General features: G+C 46.9%; 1 protein-coding gene across 2 annotated transcripts in view; it reads left to right on the top strand.

Moving 5' to 3' along the window:
• Positions 1–21186, top strand: part of SHKBP1 (SH3KBP1 binding protein 1) — a 70007-nt gene that overhangs the window by 28136 nt on the left and 20685 nt on the right. For both annotated transcript variants that reach the window (XM_063937683.1, XM_063937682.1), the window contains exon 2: positions 9116–9169. In XM_063937683.1, the coding sequence (XP_063793753.1) occupies positions 9116–9169 (54 nt within the window). The remainder of the gene's footprint in view (positions 1–9115; positions 9170–21186) is intronic.

Below are 21186 nucleotides of genomic sequence, written 5' to 3'. Positions count from 1 at the left end.
TACAGATATTCAATCTTTGATAGAGGGTTAGACCGAGACAAACTAGTAAAACAGATCCATAGAGAAATTAGTAATTAATAAATGATAAGATAATGGTGTCCCCATCATAATATAGTGGAACATAACACAATAACATTCCCTTAACATAAAGTGGAAGGACGAAATAACATTACAGGAGTAATGATACATCACATTCATAAAATATATCACAATAACCTATAAATCACAATATAAGTAGATGACAATTATGGGTTACATTAATAATGTGATCACTTTCAATATACTTTGGTATATGTATCACAACAGTCAAAATGATATTTATTTCATATTATACTTAATTAATTATTTATTTAATGTTTTTATTAGTACACTAATAAATTACACAAATCACACACTTTAGCACTCTCTAGCACAATCATTATATAAATTAATACATTTTCTCTTTCATATACATACTGAATTTACAATCCCAGCAATTAATTTAATTCACATGTACATGCATGTTAGATAAGTGCATGTTAGCTTGTTCACATTGTTCACAGCACAATATTTCACTTCATTTTATTCACATATTTTAACATATTTTTTTCACGATTTTTCACTGCACTTTATTTTATTCACATGCACACAACTAATGATATGAAAGTGACACCAGGACGAGGGAATTCTCACCCATACAAATATATTAACGAGTCAGCGTTACAAACAATTTGTAGAATAATACAAACAGGGGTGACGATCATTTACAATTTCTCGGACAGTCCATACTGGAGACAGACACGTTGTATGAAGCTCTCCCTCTAGCATACGCAAAATCGGGATCAGGATTGGTCAGAATGAAGCATGTGATCGGACTTAGAATAACACCAGATCCCGAGTTGTGGGAGCCGCATCACGTCAATGCAATTAGGTCACATGATTAGGAATGAGCCCCAGGATTGGTGCGGCTCAATCGTTAAAGTCAGACCGAAGGAAGCAGTCTGGTTAGCCCTGACGAAAAGTAAACTGTGAAACGCGCGTCGGCGTCTTCACACTAGGCTCATGTGTTTAATGTTATGTGCAATTTAGTCATGTGGTGTTAGTCAGAGATTAGGAGTGCGAACTGCTTATACAAGGGAAAGCAATGCAATGTGTTTGAGCAGCATATAGAACGAGAACTGATAGATTAGGGCAGTCAATCAGACCCACATACCCAGCCCAGCTATTGGTGAGCCAGTGCAGCAATACCGGACACTGGGGAAACTCACCAGCTATACATGTGTCAATTACAGCCTACATACAGTGATAGAACTTGACTTTAAGCTATTCAAAGACAGCAATATAGCCGTCATAGAGCTTTATGCTTTAAATACACATTTACCTGTGAGTCATATATAGCGTTTCTTACAAACATTTGCAGCTGAATTAACAGCTGACTACTAATTGAATGAATTAACAGCTAATTATCTAACAAACAAGCATATTGAATAGTTGTCAGCTGGGAATTGTTTGCTATTCACATTCCTAATACTGAAGCTATGTATTGGGAATCCATGTGTCATAAGGACACAGCTGCAACATAGTAACAAGATCTGTCTTCACAGCTGTGCGAGACAGCAACATTGCTAGTATAGCTCAGTGCAACACATGTATCTGATTACAATCCACATACAAAGCCTTCACATTTAATAGGGCTTAGATAGTGGAACTCAGTCACTTTACCAGCACTTGTGACTTATAGTAGAACTTAATTAACAATATATGTGTGAATAGCATAATGGGAGTGTGGCTGGATTGAATTTCAAAAGCTGTTAATTTTAGTAACAGACATACTACTGCTACTGCTGGGCCTATCATGTTCATACTGACAGGCAGAGTACATAAGAGATACCTGTGTCAGTTTTGAATACTCAAACACAATGCAAGTAATCACCATTGCAAATAAACTATATATATATGATATAGATAATGAGATTTGCATGACACCATCAGTGATGACTTTCCAATAAACTAAATACTACATGTGAGAAACATTACTTGGTCAAGCGACCTTGGACAACATCAGATAAAGTGTATTATCACGGTCGTTAAAGTGTAATGATTAGTCCAATGAAGAGTAAGATAGTAAGTGTCAACTGACAATTATTTAACAAGTACATTTGACCACATGAATGAGAGTTATAAGCTGGTAGTTCTATACAGACGTTGACAGTAAAAACTGAGAACGCCAATAAACCAGCAGCATGCATATATAGGAGGGTGGCATTTAGAAGATAATTTTTCTTGCGTTGACAGCTGAGAGTGAGAACGCATATATTCCACTTATGCCAAGATTAATATACCACAAATAAATAATTCAAGTGAAATTGGTATTGAATAATGAACTTGATGAATAAGTGTCATTTATAACATTAATACAAGCACGTTGACAGCAGAGACTGAGAACGTCTATTAATGTACATAACAGTACAGCGGCACTGACGGCAGTGACTGAGAGTGCCACACTGTTTGGATATAGAACGGCATCTCCTAGAATGCATGCACCAATACATGTGGTATTTGAAGAAAATTTTACAAATCTGTTTTCTCTCTAATGGACAGGAATTTAGGAACAACAGTACACTTACCTGACGTATGTTAGGATTGGAAATTACACATGTGGACAATATACTGCTGTTCGCACTAACTATATCCAGCCATTAATTGGGATAACTATCTGACAACACCGTATGAATTTGGTATAAGGTCATAGAACCTACTACAGTAAATACCTAATATATTTGACTTTGCACAACACATTGGAGCAAGAGAGTGTGTTTTTTATGTATATGTTGCACTGTGTCTTGCACTTGTCTGGATTTGTTTTAATATTTCACAGTTATCAGCGTTTTTAAATAAATACTAATAAAAGTTATATTTTATGCGATTGTTCACATAATTACAGTGCGCCACCCACAGTCCAAATCTTTCCCTTCCCTCAAAACTTGACTTACCATTGGGTAATGAGTTAATCAGGGAAAGTAGTTCCGGTTCTGTGACCGGTTCAGTTAAGGATTGTCTTTCCTCTTCCGTTAAAACAGGTAGTTTTGCCCTCTCAAGGAATTGTGTTCCAAGAGTCGGATGATCCGGGGGGGCTTCATAGAGAGTGTTATAATATTGTAAGAAGGCCTCAGATATTGAGGGGGTATCAAAGATGGTTGTAGACGAGTCTGTGATTAGTTGGGGGATACGAGAAGGAGCGGAGTAAGACCGTACCAAGTTCGCCAATAGCCTCCCGGATTTATTTCCCCCTCGAAAAAATCTATTCCGTTGTAGATCATACGAGAATCTCGCCCGCTCCGTACATAGTGAGTCATACATTTGCTTAGCAGCAAGATAGGCCTGCCTGTTGCCGGGTGAGTCCTGCAACAAAAGTGTGTCATAGGTTTTGGTCAGGTTACAAGCGAGGTCCCGTATTTGGGTCGCAAGCCGCTTGCGTCTCCTAGAGACGTATTCCATAATATGTCCTCGGATCACTGGCTTCGAAGCTGACCAAAACAAATTGATATCCTCTATATGTGTACTATTATCTGCTACATAGTTCTGGAATGTTTGTTCCAGGTGGGTGCAAAAATCAGAGGATTTCGTGAGATACGCTGGAAATCTCCAATTGTATGATTGAGAGACGAGGGACTGTAGGTTAAGGGTAAACAACGAGACACTTCTTAAAATCCCCTCCTTCAAATCCAAGATGGCCGGGCTGCTCAGGGAATATTTTTATTTTAACAATCCTGAATCAGGATGTTCCCCATTAGTCTGGGAAGCCCACAAAGCTGTCCTTAGAGGCCATGTAATCAGCTATGCATCTCATCGCAATAGGGAACATAAGACATTACTCAAGGATCTCACTGACCAGGTCCAAAACCTAGACTCTCTTCATAAGCGCAGCCCCACGGACTCGAACTACAAACAGCTTATGGCAGCCCTCAATGCACTAATCACAGAAAAGATAGATAAATCCCTCCGTTGGCTGAACCAACGATTTTATGAGAAAAGCAACAAGGCTGATGCCCTCTTGGCAAATAGGTTAAAAGCACGAAAAGCCCTCTCCTCCATAGTCTCACTTAAGGACTCTAATGGCAACACCCACTATAAACCCTCAGACATTAACTCTATTTTTAAAGATTATTACGCCCGCTTATATAACTCCCCCGGCAGTTCGTCTTCCCTTCCTGACTCAAATATGCAAATTTCCGATTTCCTGACCTCATGCTCTCTCCCACAGTTGGATGCTCCCTCAACCACTGCACTATGTAAGCCTATATCCGACGAGGAAGTATCGGCTGCTCTTAAACTTCAGAAACCCTCTAAGGCCCCGGGACCGGACTGCCTACCTTTTGCGTACTATAAAACATTCGAATGTGATCTGGTCCCCCACTTGACGTCTACCTTTAATAAAATCCTTAACGGGGAACTATTTCACAGTGAAACTACTAGAGCACTAATCACTGTTATTCCCAAACCTGGTAAGGATCACCAGCAGGTCTCTAATTATCGCCCTATATCCCTTCTCAACACAGACCTGAAACTTTTTGCAAAAATTCTAGCCCTACGCCTGAACCCTCTTCTCCCATCCCTTATACACCCCGACCAAGTCGGATTTGTCCCCACATGCCAAGCTCTAGACAATACCAGACGCACCATCAACCTGATCCATCACGCTAATTCAGTCAAGCTCCCCTCTCTTCTATTGGCATTAGACGCGGAAAAAGCCTTCGATAGGGTTTCGTGGGCCTTCCTTGATCAAACACTCCGCAGCTTTGGTGTCTGCGGGAAATTTCTCCAAGCAATATCGGCACTTTATCACAACCCCTCCACTTCTGTGCTAACTAATGGAATTCTTTCGGACACCTTCGCCATCACCAATGGTACACGACAGGGATGTCCACTGTCGCCTCTCATCTTCGCTCTGATAATTGAGCCTCTCGCCTGTCGCATCCGTCTTAATCCGGACATTACGGGCTTTTCTATCAAAGACTCACAATACAAACTTTCCCTCTTTGCGGATGACGTCCTCCTCACCCTCACTAACCCGTTAATTTCCTTACCCAATCTTTTCAAGGAATTAACTCTCTACGGGGATCTCTCTGGATATAGGGTGAATAACGACAAGTCAGAGGCTCTGCCGCTACACATCCCTCTCAATACCCTAAACCTTTTGAAAGCCAACTTCCCTTATGCATGGCGTCATACCTCCATTAAATATTTGGGGGTTCAAATCACCAAATCCTACCACTCTCTCTATGATGCCAACTTTCCACCCTTATTCAAGGAAATATCTCAAAACATTTTAGGATGGAAAAAACATTTCATTTCTTGGATCGGCAGGATTAACGCCATTAAGATGAACGTCATTCCCAAGTTACTATACCTCTTCCAGACTCTCCCTGTCCCGGTCCCTCCTCGGGTTCTATCCTCCCTCCAGACCCAATATGGTAAATTCATATGGAATGACAAGAAGCCACGATTGCGTAGGGAGACCCTCCAGCAGAGCTCTTCATGTGGAGGTCTAGGCCTTCCCTCGCTGGCAAGATACTACCACGCCACGGCACTCAGTCAGCTTGTCGCCTGGCACTCTCCACGGCACACAAGAAGATGGGTGGACCTGGAGAGTGATCTGGCTCAGGTCGACTCGGTATCTCACCTTCCATGGCTCCCCCGCCCGCACAGACCTAAAACCATTCAGCCAGTGCCAACAATATCCCTAACTATCTGTGTGGGACTCGCTAAAATCTAAACTTTCACTCCACACAACTCCCTCTCCCCTAACCCCCATTTGGAACAACCCCTCCTTCTCACCGGGCCGATCCCACCAACTTGCCTCCAAATGGTCCAGAGCAGGAGTCTCACGCTATCATCATCTACTTCACAACAATGTACCGTACTCATTCGCAGACCTTCAAACAAAGCACTCTCTCCCGACGTCATATTTCTATCAATACCTTCAAATTCGAAATTTCGTTATGTCCTCAACCAGGAAAACGCCTATCCCTAACATCCCGACTCCGATGGAGCGCCTTTGCATGTATCGCCCCATGGACCGAGGCACTATATCTAATCTGTATCACTCTATTTTGACTCCAGCTGAGTCCCCCCGCATGGCACATGAACTTGCTTGGGATACCGACTTGGGGACACCCCTGGAAGATGACAAGTGGGAATCTATCCGACTGAATATCTCTAAATGTTCTATTAGCGTCTCCATTAAGGAGAACTCCTACAAAGTTTACACGCGATGGTATCTGGTCCCCGAGCGCCTACACCAAATATATCCGAACACTTCTAACCTCTGCTGGCGCCAATGTGGTCAAATAGGCACTTATTTTCACATCTGGTGGAACTGCCCGAGATTAGCCTCCTTCTGGCTTATGGTCCGTACCCTTATCCAGTCGCTTATCCCGGACTGCCCCCTCTTATCCCCTGAGACGTTGCTCCTGTGTGCCCCAGCCTGCCAGCTTTCCAAACCGGAAAACAAACTAGTTATGCACATAGCCTGTGCAGCTAAACTCCAGATTGCTAAATCATGGAAACTCTCCACTCCTCCAACCCGTCCAGAACTCATGAACCGCATTTGGTTTGTAGCTAAAATGGAATATCTTTCCTCCTTGATGAACAACACAGTGGATAAATTCCACGGCGTATGGACAGCTTGGTACACTAAATTCCAGGTACCTCTCCCAGGTCTCTCCTAGCTCGCCTTACCCCCTTTTTTTTTTTTCTTCTCCCCACGAGACTCTTCTTCCGACTCGCTCCCCCCTTGTTCGTGACTTGTTTCTGCTTCTCTACCCCCCCCCTTTTTTTTTTTCTCTTCTTTCTCTCTCTTCCTCTTACTCTCTCTCCTCCCTAATTCTCTACTCTACTCTTCCTTCTTCTTCCACATAACCCTTTCGGTAACCTCCTACAAATCCTCTCAAGGATCCCAATGTTTGTCCTTTGGAATATTCTATACTATTCCCTAATCTTGTTCTTAACTCTCGACTGTTTTTGGAATTGTCTAAAATAAAAAATAAAATAAAATAATAAAGTAAATATAATAGAACAGATAACATGAGGACACACTCTTGCACTCAATCTGCTATGTATACTAGTTCTGTTATGCTTCAAGAGTGCCCACTGCTTTCATATGTCGTTGTATTCCTCTTGTCAATAAACTTTTGTGATTTAAAAAATAAAAACTAAGAAATCACATGTACATAAGTATTCACAGCCTTTGCTCAATACTTTGTTGATGCACCTTTGCAGCAATTACAGCCTCAAGTCTTTTTGATTATGATGCCACAAGCTTGGCACACCTATCTTTGGGCAGTTTCGCCCATTCCTCTTTGTAACACCTCTCGGGCTCCATCAGGTTGGATGGGAAGTGTCCGTTCACAGCCATTTTCAGATCTCTCCAGAGATGTTCAATTGGATTCAAGTCTGTGCTCTGGCTGGGCCACTTTAGGACATTCACAGAGTTGTCCGGAAGCCACTTCTTTGATATCTTGGCTGTGTGCTTAGGGTCGTTGTCCTGCTGAAAGAGGAACCGTTGCCCCAGTCTGAGGTCAAGAGGTCTCTGGAGCAGGTTTTCACCCAGGATGTCTCTGTACATTGCTGCATTCATCTTTCCCTCTATCTTGACTAGTCTCCCAGTTCCTTCTGCTGAAAAACATCCCCACAGCATGATACTGCCACCACTATGATTCACTGTAGGGATGGTATTGGCCTGGTGATGAGCGGTGCCTGGTTTCCTCCATACATGTCGCCAGGCATTCATGCCAAAGAGTTCAATCTTTGTCTCATCAGACCAGATAATTTTGTTTCTCATGGTCTGAGAGTCCTTCAGGTGCATTTTAGCAAATTCCAGGTGGGCTGCCATGTGCTTTTTACTAAGAGTGGCTTCAGTTTGGCCACTCTACCATACAGGCCTGATTGGTGGATTGCTGCAGAGATGGTTGTCCTTCTGGAAGGTTCTCCTCTCTCCACGGAGGAAAGCTGTAGCTCTGACAGAGTGACCATCGGGTTCTTGGTCACCTCCCTGACTAGAGTCCTTCTCCCCCGATTGCTCAGTTTAGACGGGCGGACAGCTTTAGGAAGAGTCCTGGTAGTTCCGAATTTCTTCCATTTACGGATGATGGAAGCCACTGTGCTCATTGGGACCTTCAATGCAGCAGATATTTTTCTGTACCCTTCCCCAGATTTCTGCCTCGAGACAATCCTGTCTCGAAGGTCTACATACAATTCCTTTGACTTGCTTGGTTTGTGCTCAGACATGCACTGTCAAGTGTGAGACCTTGTATAGACAGGTGTGTGCCTTTCCAATCATGTCCAATCAACTGAATTTACCACAGGTGGACTCCAATTAAGCTGTAGGAACATCTCAAGGATGATCAGTGGAAACAGGATGCACCTGAGCTCAATTTTGAGCTTCATGGCAAAGGCTGTAAATAATTAGGTACATGTGATTTCTTCTTTTTTTATTTTTAATAAATTAGCAAAAATCTCAAACTTTTTTTCACGTTGTCATTATGGGGTATTGTGTGTAGAATTCTGAGGGAAAAAATGAATTTATTCCATTTTGGAATAAGGCTGTAACATAACAAAATGTGGGAAAAGTGAAGCGATGTGAATACTTCCGGATGCACTGTGTAGGTGGAGTACATTAAATTTACCGGTAGGCGGGATGCTGGCTGTCCATATCCCGACAACGACGTCTTGCTTGCCACGCAGCAAGCTCGGTGTCTCGCTGCACTCGCCACAGGATCTATTCCCACTCTATGGGTGTCCTGGACACCTACGAGTTGCAATAGTCCTGTTTTGCCGGGATTCCGGCGTCTGTATCCTGACCGCCGGGATCCCGACAGCCGGCAAATTTAACGGATACCGTATAGGTTTGGGTAGGCCACATTTGGGAAATAAAAATAAGTGTGTTCGGCAGGATAGGTTGGTAGAATGTATTAATGTGGAAAAATTAGATGAAGGGGACAAGTCAATTCAAGTCAAGACTCATGGGTTGATTTCTAATGAAATATGAGATAGAGAATGGTATTTGGTATTGATGGTACAACATGCCTGACCAGTATCTTCCGACCAATAATAAAACATTTTTTCTGTCACATAGGTTTAGCACTTCTAGACAGACCTTGACGTGGGCCTCTGACACATTCTTTTCCAGGTATTGTATAATATATGTTTTAGCATAATGTGACCTAATAATTGGTAACAGCGACCATTTAAATTTTATTCCTACAGCTGCCATTCCTGTAAAATCAGGTCTTGTAGCTCATTAGATCTTGTACGTTGCTGCGTAATTCACTACTTTCTGCTGCGGGGTACACTGGGCTCCACAAGTATGGACAATGGGGGTGTAGAGTAGGATCTTGATCCGAGGCACCAACAGGCTCAAAGCTTTGACCTTCTTCCCAAGATGCATAGCGCCGCCTCCTATATCACCCCGCCTCCCAGCACAGGAGCTTAGTTTGTCAGTTGGTGCTGCAGTAAGCAGGCACTTAACAGAGGGGCTGCTCCAAGCAGCCCTGAGAAAAGCTTTTCATGAGGTAAAAAGTGAAGACTTCAAGGGCAGCAGCGGTGGTAAATGTCTTGTGACATTCACTGCTGCAGCTCCAGCTCTCCCCAGCGGCGCTGTAGACTCCCGAGCCCTGGTTTCCGGGTATCTACAGCGGAGGCTCCGGTTTTCTTCATGTTAGACACACATGGCTGGGGCTCTCCAGGATCGCGTGGCCGCGTTTCGGGAGGTGGTAAGTGGGTCCCGCTCGCGGGACCCGGTCTTTATCGCGGTCAGTGGGAGGCGGGCCGCGTGCTCTGGCGGTGGGCACTGTGGATACAGGCGATCCCACTAGATCACCAGGGCATGGGCGCAGGTCAGGTTTTCTCTTAAAACCGATTTTAATATCGCCCACAGTACCCAGTGGTTTTGCCAGCAAGGGGGATAAGGCTTAGACCTGAAACCCCTCCCCCAGCCCCAGGGCGCCATTTCCAGCAAGTGTTCCCGCCCTGGATCTGCATCTCTGTCTTTTCCTCACTCCCTGTCAGTGTCTGCGGCGCCATTACTCCTCAGCTCACTGTTCCTAGGACTGCTTGGGCAAATCCTCCTATGTAAAGCCGCCTGGTTGTCAGCGCTGTGAATTTACATGACACTTAAGTATTCTACCTGCATTTTTAGTCAGTGTTAGTAAGAAAGAGTGCATTTAGTCAGGGGTTTATAGTACAATTACCCTGTGATATACATCCAGTTTCTCTAACGTCCTAGAGGATGCTGGGGACTCCGTAAGGACCATGGGGAATAGACGGGCTCCGCAGGAGATAGGGCACTTTAAGAAAGCTTTGGATTCTGGGTGTGCACTGGCTCCTCCCTCTATGTCCCTCCTCCAGACCTCAGTTTTACACTGTGCCCATAGGATGAAGGGCGCACTGCAGGGAGCTCTCTTGAGTTCTCTGCTACAGAAAGCATTTTTGTTTGGATTTTTACTTTTTCACAGGGAGCACTGCTGGCAACAGGCTCCCTGCATCGAGGGACTGAGGAGAGAGGGGCGGACCTACTTAACTGATAGGATCTGCTTCCTCGGCTGCTGGACACCATTAGCTTCAGAGGGGGTGAACAAAGGTTCGTCCTGGGCGTCCACCCCCGGAGCCACGCCGCCGTTCTCCACACAGAGCCAGAAGAACAGAAGCAAGAAGACGTCTCAGGCGGCAGAAGCCTTCAGCTTCACAGAGATAACGCACAGCACTGCAGCTGTGCGTCATTGCTACACATCACCTCACACACTCCGGTCACTGTATGGGTGCAGGGCGCAGGGGGGGGCGCCCTGGGCAGCAATAATAACACCTCTTAGATGGCAAATAAGTATATACATGTACAGCTGGGCACTGTACATGTATATAATTGAGCCCCCGCTATTTTACACGATTTTGAGCGGGACAGAAGCCCGCCGCCGAGGGGGTGGGGCTTCTCCCTCAGCACTCACCAGCGCCATTTCTCTCTCCACAGAACGCTGAGAGGAAGCTCCCCGGACTCTCCCCTGCTTACACACGGTGAAGGGAGTTTAAAAAGAGAGGGGGGGGGCACATAATTGGCGGATAAAGTATAATACAGCGCTGCTGGGGAAAAGCATTCTGTGTTGGTCTCCAGGTTGTTGCGCTGGGGTGTGTGTTGGCATACTCTCTCTCTGTCTCTCCAAAGGGCCTTTCAGGGGATACTGTCTTCAGAAAAAGTTTCCCTGGGTGTGTGCAGTGTGTCGGTACGTGTGTGTCGACATGTTTGATGAGGAAGGCTCACTTAATGTGGAGGGGGAGTGCTTGAATGTCAGGTCGCCGTCGGCAACGCCGACACCGGACTAGGTGGATATGCTGAATGTCTTGAATGCAAATGTAAATCTCCTGCATAAAAGATTAGACAAGGCTGAAGCTAGGGATCAGTCAGGTAGCCAGTCCGTGCATGTCCCTGTGGTGCCAGGACCTTCAGGGTCTCAAAAGCGCCCCATATCCCAGGTCACTGAAACAGATACTGACACAGATACTGACTCTAGTGTCGACTATGAGGATGCAAAATTACAGCCGGCAAAAGGTATTAGGTACATGATTATTGCCATAAAAGAGGTTTTGCATATCACGGAGGGACCCCCTGTCCCTGACACGAGGGTTCACATGTATAAAGGGAAAAAGCCTGAGGTCACGTTTCCGTCCTCATTTGAGCTAAGCGAATTATGCGAAAAGGCTTCGGAATCTCCGGATAGGAGACTCCATGTTCCCAAAAGGATTCTCATGGCGTATCCTTTTCCACAGAAGGATCGGATACGATGGGAATCTGCGCCTAAAGTAGACAAGGCGCTGACACGCTTATCCAAGAAGGGGGCACTGCCTTCTCCGGATACTGCTTCCCTCAAGGATCCTGCTGATCGCAAGCAGGAAATTACCATGAAGCACATTTACACACATTCAGGAACTATAGTTAGGCCGGCTATAGCGTCGGCCTGGGTTTGTAGTGCTGTCGTGGCATGGGCAGACTCCTTATCTATGGAGATGGACACCTTAGATAGGGATACCATTCTAATGACCATGGAGCATATCAGAGATGCTGCCTTGTATATGAGGGATGCTCAGAGAGACATTTGTTTACTAAGCTCTAGAATAAACGCTATGTCTATTTCTGCTAGGCGGCTCTTATGGACCCGACGGTGGACGGGAGACGCCGACTCAAAGCGGCATATGGAGTCATTGCCTTACAAGGGGGAGGAGGAGTTTGGAGAAGGCCTCTCGGACCTAGGGGGAAATTTACTAAGCTCCCGATTTTGACCGAGATGCCGTTTTTTCATCAAAGTGTCATCTCGGTAATTTACTAAGCAATAATCACGGCAGTGATGAGGGCATTCGTAATTTTTTGCAAGTCCAAGAAAAAAATTACGAATGAATACACCATCGGTCAAAACGCGGCTGTTTAAGTATGAATCTCGGTAATTTACTAAGAAGTGCAAAGCAAAAAAAAAAAAAAACACTGCCGTGAAAAATTACAACTCGTAAAAAAGTGCAAAAAAAAAAACAGACCTGCTTTTTTTTTCCGTGATTGGATAGGCATGCAGGGATCCATGAGATCCGTGCATGTATATCAGTGGGAAGGGGTGGGAAAGTTGTTATTTTATTAAAATAAATTGCGTGGGGTCCCCCCTCCTAAGCATAACCAGCCTCGGGCTCTTTGAGCCGATCCTGGTTGCAGAAATATGGGGAAAAAATTGACAGGGGTTCCCCCATATTTAAGCAACCAGCATCGGGCTCTGCGCCTGGTCCTGGTTCCAAAAATACAGGGGACAAAAAGAGTAGGGGTCCCCCGTATTTTTAAAACCAGCACCGGGCTCCACTAGCTGGACAGATAATGCCACAGCCGGGGGTCACTTTGATATAGTGCCCTGCGGCCGTGGCATCAAAAATCCAACTAGTCACCCCTGGCCGGGGTACCCTGGGGGAGTGGGGACCCCTTCAATCAAGGGGTCCCCCCCCCAGCCACCCAAGGGCCAGGGGTGAAGCCCGAGGCTGTCCCCCCCCATCCAATGGGCTGCGGATGGGGAGGCTGATAGCCTTTTGTGATAATGAAAAGATATTGTTTTTAGTAGCAGTACTACAAGTCCCAGCAAGCCTCCCCCGCATGCTGGTACTTGGAGAACCACAAGTACCAGCATGCGGCGGAAAAACGGGCCCGCTGGTACCTGTAGTAGTACTACTAAAAAAATACCCAAAAAAACACAAGACACACACACCGTGAAAGTATAATTTTATTACATACATACATACATACTTACCTTATGTTCCCACGCAGGTCGGTCCTCCTCCAGTAGAATCCAAGGGGTACCTGTTGAAGAAATTATACTCACGAGATCCAGGGGTCCAGGGTCCTCGGGGAATCCAGGTGTAATCCACGTACTTGAAAAAAATAACAAAACGGACACCCGAGCCACGCACTAAAAGGGGACCCATGTTTGCACATGGATCCCCTTTTCCCGACTGCCAGAAACCCACTCTGACTGATGTCTAAGTGGGTTTCTTCAGCCAATCAGGGAGTGCCACGTTGTAGCACTCTCCTGATCGGCTGTGTGCTCCTGTACTGAGTGACAGGCGGCACACGGCAGTGTTACAATGTAGCGCCTATGCGCTCCATTGTAACCAATGCTGGGAACTTTCTGCTCAGCGGTGACGTCACTTTAGGTCAACCGCAGGGCAGAAAGTTCCCAGCATTGGTTACAATGGAGCGAATAGGCGCTACATTGTAACACTGCCGTGTGCCGCCTGTCACTCAGTACAGGAGCACACAGCCGATCAGGAGAGTGCTACAACGTGGCACTCCCTGATTGGCTGAAGAAACCCACTTAGACATCAGTCAGAGTGGGTTTCTGGCAGTCGGGGAAAAGGGGATCCATGTGCAAACATGGGTCCCCTTTTAGTGCGTGGCTCGGGTGTCCGTTTTGTTATTTTTTTCAAGTACGTGGATTACACCTGGATTCCCCGAAGACCCTGGACCCCTGGATCTCGTGAGTATAATTTCTTCAACAGGTACCCCTTGGATTCTACTGGAGAAGAGGACCGACCTGCGTGGGAACATAAGGTAAGTATGTATGTATGTGTGTATGTATGTAATAAAATTATACTTTCACGGTGTGTGTGTCTTGTGTTTTTTTGGGTATTTTTTTAGTAGTAGTACTACAGGTACCAGCGGGCCCGTTTTTCCGCCGCATGCTGGTACTTGTGGTTCTCCAAGTACCAGCATGCGGGGGAGGCTTGCTGGGACTTGTAGTACTGCTACTAAAAACAATATCTTTTCTTTTACAACAAAGGCTATCAGCCCCCCCATCCGCAGCCCATTGGATGGGGGGGGACAGCCTCGGGCTTCACCCCTGGCCCTTGGGTGGCTGGGGGGGGGGACCCCTTGATTGAAGGGGTCCCCACTCCCCCAGGGTACCCCGGCCAGGGGTGACTAGTTGGATTTTTGATGCCACGGCCGCAGGGCACTATATAAAAGTGACCCCCGGCTGTGGCATTATCTGTCCAGCTAGTGGAGCCCGGTGCTGGTTTTAAAAATACGGGGGACCCCTACTCTTTTTGTCCCCCGTATTTTTGGAACCAGGACCAGGCGCAGAGCCCGATGCTGGTTGCTTAAATATGGGGGAACCCCTGTCAATTTTTTCACCATATTTCTGCAACCAGGATCGGCTCAAAGAGCCCGAGGCTGGTTATGCTTAGGAGGGGGGACCCCACGCAATTTTTTTTTTAAATATTTGACAGTGTTTAATTTAAAAAAAACAAAAAAAATGAACCCCAGCACGGATCACACAGATCCGGCCGAGATTCATTGTAAAAAAGTCGGCAGTGTTTTGCTAATCACTGCCGTAAAAATAGAAAAAAAACCACGAATGACATCGACATCGGAACAAAAGAAAAACCCGAATACGACAGCTTAGTAAATTAGTCGTAATCAATTCAAAAAGTTGCAGTTTTACACTTTCGATGTCATTCGTGATTGAACTTTGACCTGAAACGGGAAAATACGAATCTTAGTAAATTTACCCCACAGTCTCTACTGCTACGGCCGGTAAATTGAATTTTTTACCTTATGTTCCCCCGCAGCATTCTAAGAAGGTACCACATTATCGAATGCAGTCCTTTCGTTCCAATAAAAACAAGAAGGTACGAGGATCGTCCTTCGTTGCCAGAGGTAAAGGCAAGGGAAAAAGCTAGTTCCCAGGAGCAGAAGTCCTCCCCTACTTCCGCAAAGTCCACAGCATGATGACGCTGGGGCTTTCCGGGGGGGGTCAGATCAAGTGGGGGCACGTCTTCGTCTTTTTGGCCATGTCTGGGTTCAATCACAGGTGGATCCCTGGGCAATAGAGATTGTTTCCCAGGGATACAGACTGGAATTCGAAGACATGCCCCCTCGCCGGTTTTTCAAATCGGCTCTGCCGGCTTCCCCGTCAGATAGGGAGCTAGTGTTAGCGGCAATTCACAAATTGTACATTCAACAGGTGATAATCAAGGTTCCTCATCTCCAGCAAGGAGAGGGTTATTATTCATCCCTGTTTGTGGTACCGAAACCGGACGGTTCGGTCAGACTCTAAATCTAAAATCCCTGAACCTGTACTTGAAGAGGTTCAAGTTCAAAATGGAATCGCTCAGAATGGTCATCGCCAGCCTGGAGGGAGGGGATTGGATGGTGTCCCTGGACATAAAGGATGCGTACCTTCATGTTCCAATTTCCCCCCCTCACCAGGCGTTTCTGAGATTTGCAGTACAGGATTGTCACTTCCAATTTCAGACGTTGCCGTTTGGTCTTTCCACGGCCCTGAGAAGTTTCACCAAGGTAATGGCGGAAATGATGATGCTCCTGCGCAAGCAGGGAGTCACAATTATCCCGTACTTGGACGATCTCCTTATAAAGGCGAGATCTCGGGAGAAGTTGCTGGACAGCGTGTCTCTGTCCGTGAGGACGTTGCAGATGCACGGCTGGATTCTCAATTTACCGAAATCCCAGCTAGTACCTGCAACGCGTCTGACCTTTTTGGGCCTGATTCTAGACACAGACCAAAAAAGAGTTTTTCTTCCGGTGGAGAAGGCTCAGGAGCTCATAGCCCTGGTCAGAAACCTTTTAAAGCCAAAAAAGGTTTCGGTGCATCATTGCACAAAGGTTCTGGGGGAAGATGTTGGCTTCATACGAGGCCATCCCCTTCGGCAGGTTCCATGCGAGGACTTTCCAATGGGACCTATTGGACAAATGGTCCGGGTCCCATCTACATATGCAGAAACGGATCACCCTGTCTCCCAGGGCCAGGGTATCTCTCCTGTGGTGGCTGCACAGTGCTCACCGCCTAGAGGGTCGCAGGTTCGGCATTCAGGACTGGATCTTGGTGACCACGGATGCGAGCCTCCGATGTTGGGGGGCTGTCGCACTGGGAAGAAATTTCCAAGGTCTCTGGTCAAGTCTAGAGACTTGTCTCCACGTCAATGTCCTGAAGTTAAGGGCCATTTACAACGCCCTACGCCAGGCGGAGGAATGGCTTCAGAACAAACTGGTTCTGATTCAGTCGGACAATATCACGGCAGTGGCAAATGTAAACCGCCAAGGCGGCACAAGGAGCAGAGTGGCCATGGCAGAGGCGACCTGGATTCTGCGCTGGGCGGAAGGCCATGTAAGCGCTTTATCAGTAGTGTTCATCCCGGGGGTGGACAACTGGGAGGCGGACTTCCTCAGCAGGCACGACCTGCATCCGGGAGAGTGGGGACTTCATCAAGAAGTCTTCACACAGATCGTGGATCGGTGGGGACTGCCTCAAATAGACATGATGGCGTCCCGTCTCAACAAAAAGCTAAAGAGGTATTGCACCAGGTCAAAAGACCCTCAGGCGGTAGCGGTAGACGCTCTGGTGACACCATTTGTGTTCAGATCGGTCTATGTGTTTCCTCCTCTGCCTCTCATACCCAAGGTGTTGAGATTAATAAGACTAAGAAGGGTCAGAACAATTCTCATTGTTCCAGATTGGCCAAGGAGGACTTGGTATCCGGATCTGCAAGAGTTGCTCACAGAAGATCTGTGGCCTCTTCCTCTAAGGCAGGACCTGTTGCGGCAGGGGCCCTGTCTGTTCCAAGACTTGCTGCGTTTGACGGCATGGCGGTTGAACGCCGGATTCTAGCTGAAAAAGGGATTCCGGAGGAGGTCATTCCTACCCTGATCAAGGCTAGGAAGGATGTGACATCGAAACATTATCACCGTATATGGCGGAAATATGTTTCTTGGTGTGAGGCCAGAGCTGCTCCTACGGAGGAGTTCCATTTGGGCCGTCTGCTTCACTTCCTTCAAACGGGAGTGAATTTGGGCCTAAAATTAGGGTCCATAAAGGTCCAAATTTCGGCCTTATCCATTTTCTTTCAAAGAGAATTGGCTTCTCTTCCTGAAGTACAGACTTTTGTGAAGGGAGTGCTGCATCTTCAGCCTCCCTTTGTACCTCCGGTGGCGCCTTGGGATCTTAACGTGGTATTAAGTTTCCTCAAGTCACCTTGGTTTGAACCACTCAAAACAGTGGAGTTGAAATACCTCACTTGGAAAGTGGTCATGTTGTTGGCCTTGGCTTCTGCAAGGCATGTTTCGGAATTAGCGGCTTTATCATATAAAAGCCCATACCTGATTTTTCACGTGGATAGGGCAGAGTTGAGGATTCGTCCTCAATTTCTGCCCAAGGTGGTCTCATCTTTTCATATGAACCAACCTATTGTCGTGCCTGTGGCTACACGGGACTTGAAGGACTCCGAGTCCCTGGATGTGGTCAGGGCTTTGAAGATTTACGTGACCAGAACAGCTAGGATCAGGAAGACTGAAGCTCTGTTTGTTCTGTATGTGGCCAACAAGGTTGGCGCTCCTGCTTCAAAGCAGACAATTGCTCGCTGGATCTGTAACACGATTCAGCAGGCGCATTCTTCGGCAGGATTGCCATTGCCTAAATCGGTTAAGGCCCATTCCACTAGGAAGGTGGGCTCTTCTTGGGCGGCTGCCCGAGGGGTCTCGGCACTACAACGGTGCCGAGCTGCTACTTGGTCGGGGTCAAACACCTTTGCAAAGTTCTATAAGTTTGATACCCTGGCTGAGGAGGACCTCCTGTTTGCTCAATCGGTGCTGCAGAGTCATCCGCACTCTCCCGCCCGTTTGGGAGCTTTGGAATAATCCCCATGGTCCTTACGGAGTCCCCAGCATCCTCTAGGACGTTAGAGAAAATAGGATTTCACTTACCGGTAAATCTATTTCTCGTAGTCCGTAGAGGATGCTGGGCGCCCGTCCCAAGTGCAGACTTCTTCTGCAAGACTTGTATATAGTTATTGCTTACATAAGGGTTATGTTATAGTTGGTCGGTTTTGAACCGAGGCTATGTTACTTGTTCATACTGGTAACTGGATAGTTTCTCACAAGTTATACGGTGTGATTGGTGTGGCTGGTATGAATGTCGCCCTTAGGTTACATAAATCCTTTCCTCGTACTGTTCATATCCTCTGGGCACAGTTTCTCTAACTGAGGTCTGGAGGAGGGACATAGAGGGAGGAGCCAGTGCACACCCAGAATCCAAAGCTTTCTTAAAGTGCCCTATCTCCTGCGGAGCCCGTCTATTCCCCATGGTCCTTACGGAGTCCCCAGCATCCTCTACGGACTACGAGAAATAGATTTACCGGTAAGTAAAATCCTATTTTCTTACTGTGTAGTGTTATATCTATTGACTATATAGCTGTGTAAGCTAGTCCAGTGCAGTATTATTGTCTGTAATAACCTCTGCATTGTACAAACAGTGACTATTTGTGTGTGCATTGATAGCTGAGTGGTGTCGATCTCGTGTCTTTCACTCAACTTGCTATCCCTATATTCTATAACCTGAGGGGGCTTGGTGCGTCAGGTGTTATTATAGGATTTTCACAAAGATATACTGTATTACGTATTTTTCTCTGTGATTTAGTCACCATATCTCTCCTTTATCTCTGCTGGTGCTGACTACACTGCGCAGGGGTTTGGGTTTAGGGATATAGTGCTGCTAATAATTGTACTGTGTTACCTCATACTGCAAGTTATATCATGTCTGCTTCTGAGGGTAACGGTTCTGGGGCGGAACACACTGCTGGTGTTGCTGAAGCCACAGGCACATATGGGGAGAATGTAGCAGCTGTGGGCTCTGGTTCTGGGGGCTCCTTGCCCCCCAGTGGGACTGTGGCAACGGAGGCACATACTGACCCTCCGTGGGCCGCTTTTTCCACGCTTCTGCATACGCTAGTTCATAAACTAACACCCCCTATGGGACCCCCAATGCCGGTACAACCATATGTGGTCCCTGCAGCTAACCCGCCGTGGGCGGACGATTTATCTGCTCAATAAAAGAAGTTCAACCAGTCCCTGACTACTAAAAAGTCTGACCAACGCTCGCCTAAGTCCAAGAGGTCCTCTAAGCGAGCGCTCGTCTCCTCACAATCCAGTGACATCTCGTCTGATGAAGACAGCACATACACTGACCCCACAGGTTCTGACTCAGATACGGCTGATGGGGAGGGTAGTTCACATGTGGATGTTCCTGATCTTGTGGAGGCTATTAAGTTAATTCTGCAGATTACGGATGATCCCGGGCCATCCGTTCCTCCTAAGAAACCAGATAGGTTCAAGCGTGAGAAGATGATTAAACAAGTTTTACCTCACTCTGACCACCTAGTGGATATACGTCAGGAACCCTGGCAAAGCCCGGGTACGAAGTTTGTGCCTCCAAAAAAAGATGCTGGCTCGCTATCCCCTCGCGCCAGAGCTGTCTAAGAATTTGGAAACGCCTCCTCCAGTAGACTCACATGTGGCTAGGATGGTGGTTTCCTCTGCTCTACCTGTCACTACCGTCACGTCTCTGAATGAGCCTACGGATAAACGTGTGGAGCGTTGTCTGAAAGCGATTTACAGCCTCACGGGTGCTACACAAAGGCCCACTATTGCAGCTACATGGGCGGCAGAGGCTATTGAAGCATGGGCCTTGGAGTTAGAAGCTGAAATCTCCTCTGACCATACTAGACAATGCTTGTCATATAATGTCACAGCTTCTCGCTATATTAAAGAGGTGGCTTCTGATGCCGGTATCCTAGCAGCCAAGTCCTCTACTATGTCAGTCCTGGCTCGCAGGATAATTGTGGCTGAGATCCTGGTCTGTGGATCTGGACTCTAGAAAAACCCTGGAGGTACTCCCTTTCAAGCGGGATATTCTGTTTGGGGAGGACTTAAATAAGATAGTGGCTGACTTGGCTACTGCCAAAACTGCCTGTCTGCCTAATACAGCTCCTTCTGTGTCGAAGGCCAAAGGCACGTCCTTTCGCCCCTTTCGTCCTTCAGGTAAAGCAAAAGGTCAGGCGTACCATAAGCAGGCCCGCACTTCTAAACCTGGTAAGCCGAAGCCCAAAAGAGCCTGGGCTCCCCGTCAGCCAGCAGCCAAGACCGATAAGCCTGCCGCATGACGGGGCTGGCCTCCCCCTGGGGGATCACAGGGTGGGGGGCCGGCTTCTAGGGTATACCCAGGATTGGTTGAAGACCACTTCAGATGCCTGGGTACGGGAAGTCGTCACTCGAGGTTACGCCATAGCCTTCAAAAACCGCCCCCCTTATCGATTTTGCCAGACAGACGTCCCGTCGGACCAGATAAAGGCAAACACTTTGCATTCGGTGGTACAGACCCTCCTGGATACAGGAGTCGTAGTACAGGTGCCTCTTGCTCAGAGGGGCCGGGGGTACTATTCTCCGCTGTTTCTAGTCCCGAAACCGAATGGGTCCTCTCGGCCCATTCTCAACCTCAAGGCACTGAACAAGTTTTTGAAGGTTTCCAAGTTCCGTATGGAAACCCTTCGCTCTATAGTTCTGGCCTTGGATCCTGGGGACTACATGGTCTCCCTGGACATACAGGATGCTTACCTGCATATTCCTATAGCAGTGTCACATCAACAATACCTGAGGTTCGCTATTGGCAACCTCCATTACCAGTTTCGGGCGTTACCCTTTGGTTTAACAACGGCTCCGCGAGTCTTCACAAAAGTTATGGCGGTGATGATGGTGGTACTCCGCCGTCAAGGGGTCAGGATACTGCCGTATCTGGACGATTTGTTAATCCTGGCAAATTCCCCAGATCTTCTCTTGCGTCATCT

This window comes from Pseudophryne corroboree, chromosome 8 (genome assembly GCF_028390025.1).
Source record: "Pseudophryne corroboree isolate aPseCor3 chromosome 8, aPseCor3.hap2, whole genome shotgun sequence".
NCBI lineage: Eukaryota > Metazoa > Chordata > Amphibia > Anura > Myobatrachidae > Pseudophryne > Pseudophryne corroboree.
The sequence above is the reverse complement of the archived record's forward strand: the minus strand, read 5'-3'. Positions and strand labels throughout refer to the sequence as shown.